Source organism: Heptranchias perlo, chromosome 29 (assembly GCF_035084215.1).
Source record: "Heptranchias perlo isolate sHepPer1 chromosome 29, sHepPer1.hap1, whole genome shotgun sequence".
Classification (NCBI taxonomy): domain Eukaryota; kingdom Metazoa; phylum Chordata; class Chondrichthyes; order Hexanchiformes; family Hexanchidae; genus Heptranchias; species Heptranchias perlo.
Window position 1 is genome coordinate 7511777 of NC_090353.1, and position 11728 is coordinate 7523504.

General features: G+C 44.7%; 1 protein-coding gene across 1 annotated transcript; it reads right to left on the reverse strand.

Moving 5' to 3' along the window:
- Positions 1-5975: 5975 nt before the first annotated feature.
- On the reverse strand, positions 5976-10227 carry LOC137299721 (zona pellucida sperm-binding protein 4-like). The gene is made up of 9 exons (XM_067968658.1): positions 9999-10227; positions 8215-8393; positions 8047-8144; positions 7831-7964; positions 7556-7745; positions 7113-7260; positions 6932-7004; positions 6224-6334; positions 5976-6156 (listed from the first exon to the last, which is right to left on the reverse strand). Exons 1-9 carry the CDS (start codon positions 10219-10221, stop codon positions 6008-6010), a joined length of 1305 nt encoding a protein of 434 aa, XP_067824759.1. The 5' UTR covers positions 10222-10227; the 3' UTR covers positions 5976-6007.
- Positions 10228-11728: the final 1501 nt, after the last annotated feature.

The window sequence follows — 11728 nt, forward strand, 5'->3', positions numbered from 1 at the left end:
AGTTGTGTATAGGACCCCTGGCAGCAGCTCTGAAGTGCTAGACTGTATAATGGAGATTAGACAAGTGTGTAAGAAAGGCATCGTGGTCTTAATGGGGGACTTCAACCTTCACAGATTGGGAAAAGCAGACTAGCAACTGTCAGAAAGGTAGTGAATTTCTTGTGTGTCTGGGATAGTTTTCTACAGCAGTATGTCCTAGAGGCAACAAGGGGGCAAGCCATACTAGATTTAGTTAATGGCTTAACTGTATGTGAACATCTATCAAATAGCGATCATAACAAGTTCAATGTAGTGTTTGAAAGGGAAAAAAAGTCAGCTGCTAAGATTCTAGACTTGGGTAAGGCCGACTTCAATGGGATGAGACTGTCCACAGTAAACTGGGCAAATCTGTTAATGGGTAAAACGACTAATTATCAGTGGGAAATGTTTAAAGAAACATTTAACATGATACAGAATTGGTTTATACCTGAGGGGCAAGAACTCTACTTGCCAAAAACAGCCATGGACAACTAAAGAGGTAAGGGACAGTATAAGACAAGGAAAGGGCATACAAAAAAAATGGCACAGATCCTGGTGAATGGGAAAGATACAAAGACCAAAGGGTCACAAAACAGATAGTAAGAGCTACAAAGAATGATAAGAAACTTGCAAGGGATATCAAAACCAATATGAAGAACTTTTAGTTACATTAGGAAAAAAAGGGTGGTCAGGAGCAGTGTTGGCCCCTTAAAAACTGAAAGTGGGGATATTGTCATTGACAATGGGGAATAGCAGACATGTTGAATGATCACTGTCAGTATTTACAGTAGAAAAAGAGGATAGCATGCCAGAAATCCCAAGAAAACTAATTGAATTGGGGACAGGGACTTTATAAAAATAAGCAACAGTAAAGAAAATAGCACTAAAGAGTGACAAATCCCCAGGACCAGATGGTTTCCATCCCAAGGTTTTAAAGGAAGGTGTAAGCACATTGCAGATGCCCTAACTATAATCTTTCAAAGTTCTCTAGATTCAAGAACTGTCCTTCTAGATTGGACAATTGCAATTTAAGAGAAACCAGGGAATTAGAGACCAGTTAGCCTACCATCTGTTGTGGGGAAAATGCTGGAGTTTATAATTAAGGATAGGGTGACTGAACACTGAGAATTCTCAATTAATTAGAGAGAGCCAGCATGGATTTGTGAAAGGTAGGTCGTGCCTGACAAACCTGATGGAATTTTTTGAAGAGGTGACTAAAGTAGTGGACAGGGGGATGTCATTTATATGGACTTCCAGAAGGCATTTGATAAGGTCCCACAAATGAGACTGTTAGCTAAGATAGAAGCCCATGGAATCGAGGGAAAAGTATGGACTTGGTTAGGAAGTTGGCTGAGTGAAAGTAGGGATAATGGGTAGGTATTCACATTGGCAGGATGTGGCTAGTGGAGTCCTGCAGGGATCTGTCTTGGGGCCTCAATTATTCACAATATTTATTAACGACTTAGATGAAGGCATAGAAAGTCTCATATCTAAGTTTGCCGATTGGTGGCATTGTAAACAGTGTAGATGAAAACATAAAATTACAAAGCGATATTGATAGATTAGGTGAATGGGCAAAATTGTGGCAAATGGAATTCAATGTAGAGAAATGTGAGGTCATCCACTTTGGATCAAAAAAGGATAGAACAGGGTACTTTCTAAATGGTAAAAAGTGAAACAGTGGATCTCCAAAGGGATCCAGTGGTTCAGGTACATAGATCATTGAAGTGTCATGAACAGGTGCAGAAAATAATCAATAAGGCTAATGGAATGCTGGCCTTTATATCTAGAGAACTGGAGTACAAGAGGCAGAAGTTATGCTGCAGCTATACAAAACCCTGGTTAGACCGCACCTGGAGTACTGTGAGCAGTTCTGGGCACCGCACCTTCGGAAGGACATATTGGCCTTGGAGGGAGTGCAGCGTAGGTTTACTAGAATGATACCTGGACTTCAAGGGTTAAGTTACAAGGAGCGATTACACAAATTGGGGTTGTATTCTCTAGAGTTGAAGGTTAAGGGGTGATCTGATCAAAGTTTAAGATATTAAGGGAACAGATGGGTGGATAGAGAGAAACTATTTCTGCTGGTTGGGGATTTTAAGAGTAGGGAGCAGTGTCTAAAAATTAGAGCCAGACCTTTCAGGAGCGAGATTAGAAAACATTTCTACACAAAGGGTGGTAGAAGTTTGGAACTCTTCTGCAAACGGCAATTGATACTAGCTCAATTGCTAAATTTAAAGCGGAGATAGATAGCTTTTTGGCAACCAAAGGTATTCAGGGATATGGGCCAAAGGCAGGTATATGGAGTTAGATCACAGATCAGCCGTGGTCTTATCAAATGGTGGATCAGGCACGAGGGGCTGAACAGCCTACTCCTGTTCTTGTGGGAGCTGATGTAGATCAGCAAGCACAGGACTTTGTGGGTTAGGATACAGGCAGAATTTTAGATAAGCCCATGGAAGGCCAGCCAGAATATTGGAATAGTCACATTGTGAGGTAACAAAAAAGCATGGATGAGTGCAAGATACCATTTCTACCAATCAGGTTTCTGTGCATATCAGAATAAATGGGACTGTAAAAAAATTAGACTATTAAGGAAGGATTTGGTTGAATACATCAACCAATAAAAGGAGGCCACTTATTCCTTGGGAGGTGGGAAACCAAATGGGGTAGAGGAGCAAAGATCTATTGAAGCACTGGAGAAAGTGCAGAAGAGATTTACAAGGATTGTACCAGAATTAAGATGCAACTATCAAAAGATTAAGCAGGCTGGGGCTCTTCGGGAAAAAGACCAAGAGGAGACCTGATAAGTTGAAACCAAGTGCACATGGTATCAACTTATGGGCAAGTCCAGAAGGGGCATAAATGATTGCCCCTAACAAATTTAGAAGATGGTAGTGGTTCTTGGAGGCCAATCATCTCAGCCCCAGGGCATTGCTGCAAGAGTTCCTCAGGGCAGTGTCCTAGGCCCAACCATCTTCAGCTGCTTCATCAATGACCTTCCCTCCATCATAACATCAGAAATGGGGTTGTTCACTGATGGCAGTGTTCAGTTCCATTCGCAACCCCTCAAATAATGAAGCAGTCTGAGCCCGCATGCAGCAAGACCCGGACAACATCAGGCTTGGGCTCACAAGTGGCATGTAACATTTGTGCCAGACAAGTGCCAGGCAATGACCTTCTCCAACAAGTCTAACCACCTCCTTGATATTCAACAGCGTTACTATTGCCGAATCCCCCACCATCAACATCCTGGGGGTCATTGACCAGAAACTTAACTGGACCAGCCATATAAATACTGTGGCTACAAGAGCAGGTCAGAGGCTGGGTATTCTGCAGTGAGTAACTCACCTCCTGACTCCCAAAGCCTTTCCACCATCTACAAGGCACAAGTCAGGAGTGTGATGGAATACTCCACTTGCCTGGATGAGTGGCTCCAACACAAGGAGTTCGACACCATCCAGGACAAAGCAGCCCACTTGATTGGCACCCCATCCACCACCGGTGCACAGTGGCTGCAGTGTATACCATCCACAGGATGTACTGCAGTAACTCACCAAGGCTTCTTTGACAGCACCTCCCAAACCCACGACCTCTACCACCTGCACGTTCCCCTCCAAGTCACACCATCCTGACTTGGAAATATACCATTCCTTCATAGTCGCTGTGTCAAAATCCTGGAACTCCCTTCCTAACAGCACTGTGGGAGAACATTCACCAATGGACTGCAGCAGTTCAAGGTGGTGGTGAGCCACCACCTTCATAGGCAATAAATGCTAGCCTTGCCAGTGATGCCCACATCCCATAAAATAAATAATTTCTTTATACAGGTGGCAAGAATGTGGAACTTTCAACCACTCAATGTGGCAGCAGCTGATGTCAAGCCTCCACTTAAAAGCAATGCTATGTAGCCAGGGTGGAGTATAAAGGCTGGCATATACCAGGTGGCCTGCTTGACTTTTAGATTGTCATTTCATGTAAAATGAAAGCTGCCAGTGAAATGACCCCAACTTAAGTCACAAATAACAGCCTCTGACTATGCTGCATTATCCCTCCTTGACCTCAGCAGACTTTGACAGTTGGTCACACCATCCTCCAACATCTTTTATCCAGCCTGGTGCTTCTTATCTGATGGCATGGATCATCACCAAAGATCCCCCCCCCCCCCAACCCTAAATGTCTCTTGTGCTCCTTTCTCTTCTCCTCCTCTCTCCCCCCCCCCCCCCCGCCAGGGTCTAACCACAGCCACTCAGTAAAGTCATCCACAGACAGGATCAATTTCCATATGTATGCTGACACCCAGCTCTACCTTGCCACCACCTCTTGTCATATGTTCAATATTCAGCCTGACCAGCCACAATTCTCTGGTTAAACACTGAGAAACTGACAAATTCCATCTTCCACCCCCAACCTTTGCATTGAGCTCAGTGACCCACCTACTGCCCTCTAAACGGCTGACTCCCATAGCTCAGCCCAAATGCTGAAACCCTCATCCAACAAACCCAACGGTAGCAGAATGGGCTATCAGAATCCTTTGAGCTGCTGCCGAGAAACAAAATCTACACAAACTCATAATAAAGTTAGTACCATCTGAAAACTGTCTCCCTCCCCCTTGAATTGGCCTCTGAATCCAGGACACATGACCTGAGGAAACTAGAGATTGAGGAAAAACAATTGCACAGCCTGGGCTTTATACACAGGGCCTGATGTCATGTGGCAAAGCTACATGTCTCCCAGTTACTAAGAATTTGAAAAATGTAATACCAGGACATTGTGAACTTGCTGTTAACAGGCATCACTAGATCACAGTTCTTGTTACACCCACAAATGTCAGTTGCTAGTCTGACAGTTGTCAGAAAGATGTATTAAGGCAGGTAAGACAGTCAAGGCAATGTTTTGGACCATAAAGCTTGGAAATCATGCTCAGAATCAATAGAGGCTTCAGTGCTTTCATGAAACATTAAAACTGGGGCTAATCAACATAGCAGCTGGTGATTGCCCACACCAAAACCCATCAAGAAGCTACAGCCAGGCACAAGCTGTATTGTTATAAAGCAGCCAGAACTATCTGAAGACAATCCAACAGTAATAAATGCTCCAGTTAAATAGGGCAGCAGGCAATGTTTGCTTTCCACCCCCCAACAGCTGTCTGCTCACATTGTGATTCAGGACTGGTATGAAGGATAAAGAGAATAATGTGTTCCAGCACATCCATAGCTGGTGACCACAGGCTACCTGGCACATCATCACATGACCCAGTAGCAAAGAGTCATGTGACACTCAAAAGAATCACAGGGGAACAAAATCTTGGATTCACCAGCCTCAGATCCTGAAATCTGAACATTGGGATTCCTGTAGGTAACATGAGCCTGACTACATCCAGTGCTATTGCTTTGCACAAGTTACCAAATGCACGAGCAGATGTCACAGCTCCAACTATTTAGTCCAGCCAGCTTAGAGTCAGAAGTGACAACCCTTCGAAATCAGGACAAGCACATCCACAGTCAAATAAATCCATTTAATGTTATGACCTGAAGCCCAAAATTTACAAGGAACCACAGCCTTCTGCTTTCCAGCATTTATTACACCTCCCCTTGGGTAGTCAAGTGAACAGGTTAGCAATTAATCACTAATATGCTTCAGTGACTAGCCTCAGTAATCAATACTACAGGATTGACAAGTAGAGAATGTGTACTGGGATGCTGAAAAGCAATTCAAAAGACAGCTGTAGCCAAGAGGATGAGGTTAGTAGCCTGAATGGCATAAGCAAAATCAGAATTCTTGCCAACTTGCACTGATGTTCTGTCAGTGTAAATGTCAGTGATTCCCAACATTACTGGGGTTTAATATTGCTACTTATCCACTTGGCAGGTCCTTAAACCCAGTCAAGTGCCAGTACTAACTGAAAGTGCTTACATTACTTGAACCTCCCAGTTCCAAACCAACACCCAGACAAATATTTGCCATCAGGTTTATTTCTGTTCAGTGTCTACAGTTCAATCTCATTACATTGAGAAGTGACAGCTCTTGGTTTCTTCATCCTGTAAACTGCAACCATCACCACCAACAGGGACAGCGACACCACAACAAAGCCAACGCCTGCTCCACGCAGAACCGGAGAAGGAGACCCAGCACCGTCTATTGGAGACACAAGAAGTTATATTCTGAAGGGTTTACAGTGACCTATTGGAGAGACTCCACTTACCATTCTCTTCAAGCAGCTTCTTAGACTGACGATTCTCATCTTTCAGAAAAATGATGGGACCAGGAGCACTCACCAAGGTTCCCTCGTGGTCATCTGTACTCCTGCGTCTCTCTAGTGGGAGAAGCAAATTGATCATTTGTAGATAGTCCCAACCTTTCCAAGCTCACAGGAGAAAATTTCTGTTGATGTGATACTCTTGTTTAAGATTACTCAGCAAGCCAGACCACATTAGATGATCACTAGCTCAATGGTAGATATTGCAATCAACCCTGTGCAGACTAATTGCAGTTAAAGTCCAGCAATTCCTTCTGATCAATTTGGAATCTCAGCACATGAAGGCCAATGAAGTTCTTGCCATTTGGTATGGGCCAGAGAAATGGTTGTAACTCAGAAGAGGGAGCAAAACAAACATTTTTCTCATGTAAACTAGCAATGAGACTACTAGGTCTGCTATATCCTTAGCTATTCATTGCTAGAAACAGTCGATCTAACAGTGTCAAGAATATCTAGAGCAGCAAATGTCAGGACCAAGTATTCCTTTAAAAAGGAATTGGATTAGTGCAGATTGAAGGCCCAAGCAGCCCTGCCATTGAGTGAGCAATGGATTGATAACTCCCAACTGCAGGGCACTAACCTTTAACTCCAAGTTTTGCCTTTAGACTAGAAACTATATTCAACATGATTAAATCTTATTTTTAAAAAACTCACTTGAGCCACATTTGGATGTACAGTCATCCTGATCAGAGGGAGAGCAAACCTCAGCAGTGCAGTGCAAGTAAACCTAGAAGGGAAAGGAGTTATTTTAGAGAGATTCACATGGATGAACCAGGCTGTTTTACAAGGAGCCAATAAAGGGTTTCATTGGCTCCAATTCCTTCAGTTTGGTTACCTGTCCAGTTAGAGGCTGGGCTGAGTCTCCATCCAGGAAAACAAAAGTCTTCACTTCAAACCGCTTGTGATGGGTTGGGAACATCAGGCCAGAAAACACGTCCACTGGGTGTAGGAGGGTCTGGTAGTCATCACCCTCATAGGGGCACCTGCAACAGGAGGGCCGGTCAGTGGGAGCAGAAGGTATTTGATACTGAGAAGGGGGACCTTAAATGGTAGTTTCTTATTGATTAAAAAGGTTTAGTTGGAACCATTTCAGTTCTGATCACTTCCAATTGTAAGTAAACAACCCCCGAGCTACAATTTACTAATCTCTTCCTCCCCACACATTGCTCCAAATTCAAAGATTCAGAAGGCAACCTTTCCTACTGTAGCTCACTATTCTCTCAATAGGAATTTGTAAAACCTTCATCCAGTTCTTGTGGGAAGCTAGCCCTTCCTTACCCATCCACCAGTAGACTCCATTGCACCTCATGGTTCGGGGCTGGGACAGGAGTCGCCCAGCAGTCATGCAACCTCAGGACAATCATTGGGTCAGTGCGGTCCTGGACACGAACCTCCACAAACACTGGGTCCTGAAGGATACTCTGAATGGGGTACTCACTATCCACATACCAGGATCTGTAGTCACCACCTGAAAGGCAGACACAAGAACCAGTCACTCCCTCCACTGGTACATTCCCACTGCTTCCATTCACCATTACCCAGAGCTGTTGTACCTTTTGCAATTCTCAGTTCCAGTTGCAGAATCCCCTCCTCAGAAGCAGGAGGTGGTGGAGAAACAGTGTAAACTGTGACATTGATTTGCAGGCCGGTCTCTTGCCTCCCCTTGTACTTGCACTGGACATGCAGGCTGTAAAGACATTGTGGCAGATTGAGCTTCATTCAATAACACTTCCCTCCAACCTGCCTTCTCCCCACCATCCCCCTCCTACCTGAAGGTGCTGTCCCGGGTTATCGAGCCCCGTTTCCCAGTCAGAATCTGCCTCTTGCCCAACACATCCGTTTCATACACCAAGCTTCCATTCTCCTCCTACAATCAGAGCACGGGTTAATACGGAGCTGGTTCATTCACCGAGACTGCTCGGCCCCTCAATACTCACCCGCTTGGTCGAGCCACAAGAGGTAATAGGGAAGCGGAAGATCACAAGTTCGGCAGTGGTCAGTTTAGGCCTGCACGCCGCTTCTTGTCCATCTTTCACATACACAGATGACAGGTTGAGGGCAGGACGGGTCAGGTTCTTGGAGATCACTAGGATGAACTGGCCATCTGCTGTACATGCTGCAAGCAGGAGAAATACATGTCAACTGCTCCCTGGATTAAATGTATAGTAAATATTGGCCGATGTAGATTGAGAAGGGATAATCATGCTTGACCAGCCTCCTTGACTAAGGAAGAAACATCAAATGGACTGTGGGAAGCCCTACAATGTATTGTTCCTCAGCATCAAAGAGTCCCAGAGGAAATTTGATGATTCAGTGTAAACCCTGGGAATGGATAAGGAACTGGCTGAAGCCAAGAAACCATGCTACTTAGATTGGGTTGTGGGCTAATAGTGGGTGCTATAGGGCTTTATGTTAGGGGCCACTACTAGTCTATTTACATAAACAAACCTGGACTGAACTAGTCATCAAATCTGATACCAAACTAGGAGGGGCAGTATCTCAGGAGTTAATCAATTGGACAGAACACACATGGGCAAAGTTTTGCATATGGATGGAAAAACATGTTTTTCATGAAAATAGCCAAGGATGATGCTAAAGAGACTTAGCAGTCCAAGTAGACAATGCCAAATGGGTCCAGCCAACATCAAGTAGAGCTTTTTCAATAGCAAGTCCATACAGCAGAGGTACAGGTTGGAAAGATTCAGAAGTAACCTTGCCCACCAAACATGTGGTCAGGAGATCACTGAAGAGTTTTAGCAAAAAAAGCACTGGTAAAACTACCCACTCCTTGTGGCAGTGTGATTAGCCAACAAGTGAGGAATTCATTTCCTTGAATTAATATTTTGAAGCCAACTAAAGAGCCCCATGCCCAGTGACAACTACCCATTCCAATGACCCAGGTAAATAAGTCACCCAGTGACAGCTACCCATCTTAACCCAGGTTAACTAGATACCCATTGTGCCCAAGTACTGCAGGACAATGGATATCAATTCTATGATTAAGGCTGACTTCACTTTCTACCTCCTTCACAAGGTGACAATCCTCAGGAGGTTGGTCTTTCTCCCACCCCAAAAAGACAACAATTTACCAGGTGGCTAAATATTTGCCTAGCACTAAACACCCCACAAGCAGAGCACATGATCATTTCCCAACTGCATTCCTACCTGGAATATAACTGCAGAAAAACACCATAGCCTCAACAGTCCCACCAACTAAAGCAGCAGATACTTGCTTTACAGTAAACCCCATTATCAGGGCACATCACCACCAGTGACAAGCCTCAGCTTCATTGACCAGAGAATCTGCCCTCCGTCAGGAAGGTTAGCCAGCCACCTTAATGGTTTATATAGTTAAATACAACATAACCCCATAGGACTTCATCTGGCAATTTCCAAAAGATATGCCAACAAGAGATGAACTCTTTAAAAAAAGTAGGGAGACAGTACAGGACTAAAGCAGCCCCCTATTTCAAGAAATGAAGTTCAGCTATGCACAGCAGGCTGGGAATAGTGTGAACATTAACCCTTCAGTAAAGGGATTCCGACTCATTAAAGCGTCAGATGCCCAAATATAACTAATTCCCATCGCTCCTTTACACAGAATGAAACAGCAACAAGACCGTGTAGTTGCTGACTGGATAATTGCCTAATGTACAAGTTAGATTTCTCCCCCTCCCCACAAGTATCTCCTCTAGAATGGGGGAGAGGAGCTGTTTGATACCTGGGCTGTTCCTCAGACTGTAGAAGCAGGGATGGACATTGGAGCTCCGCGGGTCAAAGCAACAACCCTGAGCGGTGCACTCGGTGCTGTTAATCCCTGGGTGGCCGCAGTCAAATCTCCAGCCTGGCTCTGTTGGACAAACATCATCTCCCAGGAGCAGTGGGTGGGCTCGGAGTAAGGAGAGCCCGGCCAAGAGCCAGAGAGAAAGCACCCAATGATCCATCTCCGTTACTGCAAGTAGACTAATCATCTCCTCCAACACCAACCCGTTTTATAGCCGGGCTCCGAGTGCGGCAGGGAATTGGGGGCCAATCCCGGGTTGGGGCGGGTTCCTGTTTCCACGGGTTCCTCGGGAAGCTGATTTACATTTTTTTTTCTAAAGGTACTTTTTTCCCCTTTTTTTGTGCATAAAAGGTGCTGGTTGGTGGGTAAATTGATCGTTTTTTTTCATTTTTTGTGTTTTAGGCCCCCATTTTATAAGAAGGATAGGGTGTGTTTTATTTACAACAAATCAAAAATCCAAAAAATGTGTCAAATAATAATTTTATTATCTCGGTCCAGGATGCACTCCAACCCCTGCGGTGCCCACCGGTCGCGGAAAGCCTCAAACGTACCGGCAGACACCGCGTGCTCCCTCTCCAGGGCCACCCGGGCGCGGAGCATTCCGTGGAAGAGAGGCAGACAGTCGGAGCGACCGCCCTCACAGGCCGGGTCTAACCTGGACCTGTGGATGACTGTACCATTGATTGTTTCTTTATTTCTTGTTTGGTTTAATACCTGCTCCAATTAACAAGTCCACCAATGGGTGGCATAACTAGCAATTGATTCATCCAGTGCTGCAACCATCCACTCAATTAATCCCTAAAGCTAACCATTCCTCACCATTTACATTCCAGAACGCTTGAGGCCTTCTGCGGCCGTTAGGCACCGCAGGGTGCATGGTAGATAGTGACAGTAATATTATTTAATTTGTTGTTTTCCTTTGTCCTTCTTATGATTTGGGTGATTATTATTTGTACCCCTCTAAAGAAGGGCACTTTTGTTAGATTTCTTTTAGTTGGGTTGATGACGCAGGGCCAACCCAGCGATCCCTTTTTAGAGCACCGCAGGGACTGGAGTGTGTACTGGACACGGGTGGAAACATTATTATTTAAATTGTTAAGTTTCCTTTGTCCTTTTAATTAGTTGTACCCCTCTAAAAAGGGGGCACCTCTGTTAGATATTTTGTTTGATGACACCCGGGGCAACCCAGTGTCTCCTTAAGGATTTATTTAAGGGTTTATTAAGAGAGGCATTCCAGATAATGGTTATTATAATTCAGGCCTTAAAACCTCAGGCAGGATTTTCCACTCCCATTCCACTGGTTTTGGGTTGATCTGGAGGAGGTCAGACCAAAAGAGTGGGTGAGGGGACCATTTTACCAGGTGCCTTCCATTTGTGCATCAATCTCTTTCTATTCATAGCTCACATTTTCAGTTAATTTGGCTTCTTCATCTGTGTTGGTTGAGATTGACGTTACAAGCCAATGTTCACTGTAAAGCTGATAGTCATGGATTTAAGCACCACTCCAGGGATTTGAGCACATAATCTAGGCTGACACTCCAGTGCAGTACTGAGGGAGTGCTGCACTGTTGGAGGTGCCGTCTTTCAGATGAGACATTAAACCGAAGCCCTGTCTGTCCCCTCAGGCGGATGTAAAAGTTCCCACAGCACCATTCAAAGAAGAGCAG

Bases quoted from the DNA above. Each gene is read 5' to 3' on its own strand.
- LOC137299721 (XM_067968658.1), bottom strand. From the start codon at position 10,221: ATGGATCATTGGGTGCTTTCTCTCTGGCTCTTGGCCGGGCTCTCCTTA. The intron at 7,965-8,046 runs GTAGGAGGGGGA...ATGTCTTTACAG, and splicing joins ACCCGGGACAGCACCTTCAG to CCTGCATGTCCAGTGCAAGT. The intron at 7,746-7,830 runs GTACAACAGCTC...TCTGCCTTTCAG, and splicing joins GGAACTGAGAATTGCAAAAG to GTGGTGACTACAGATCCTGG.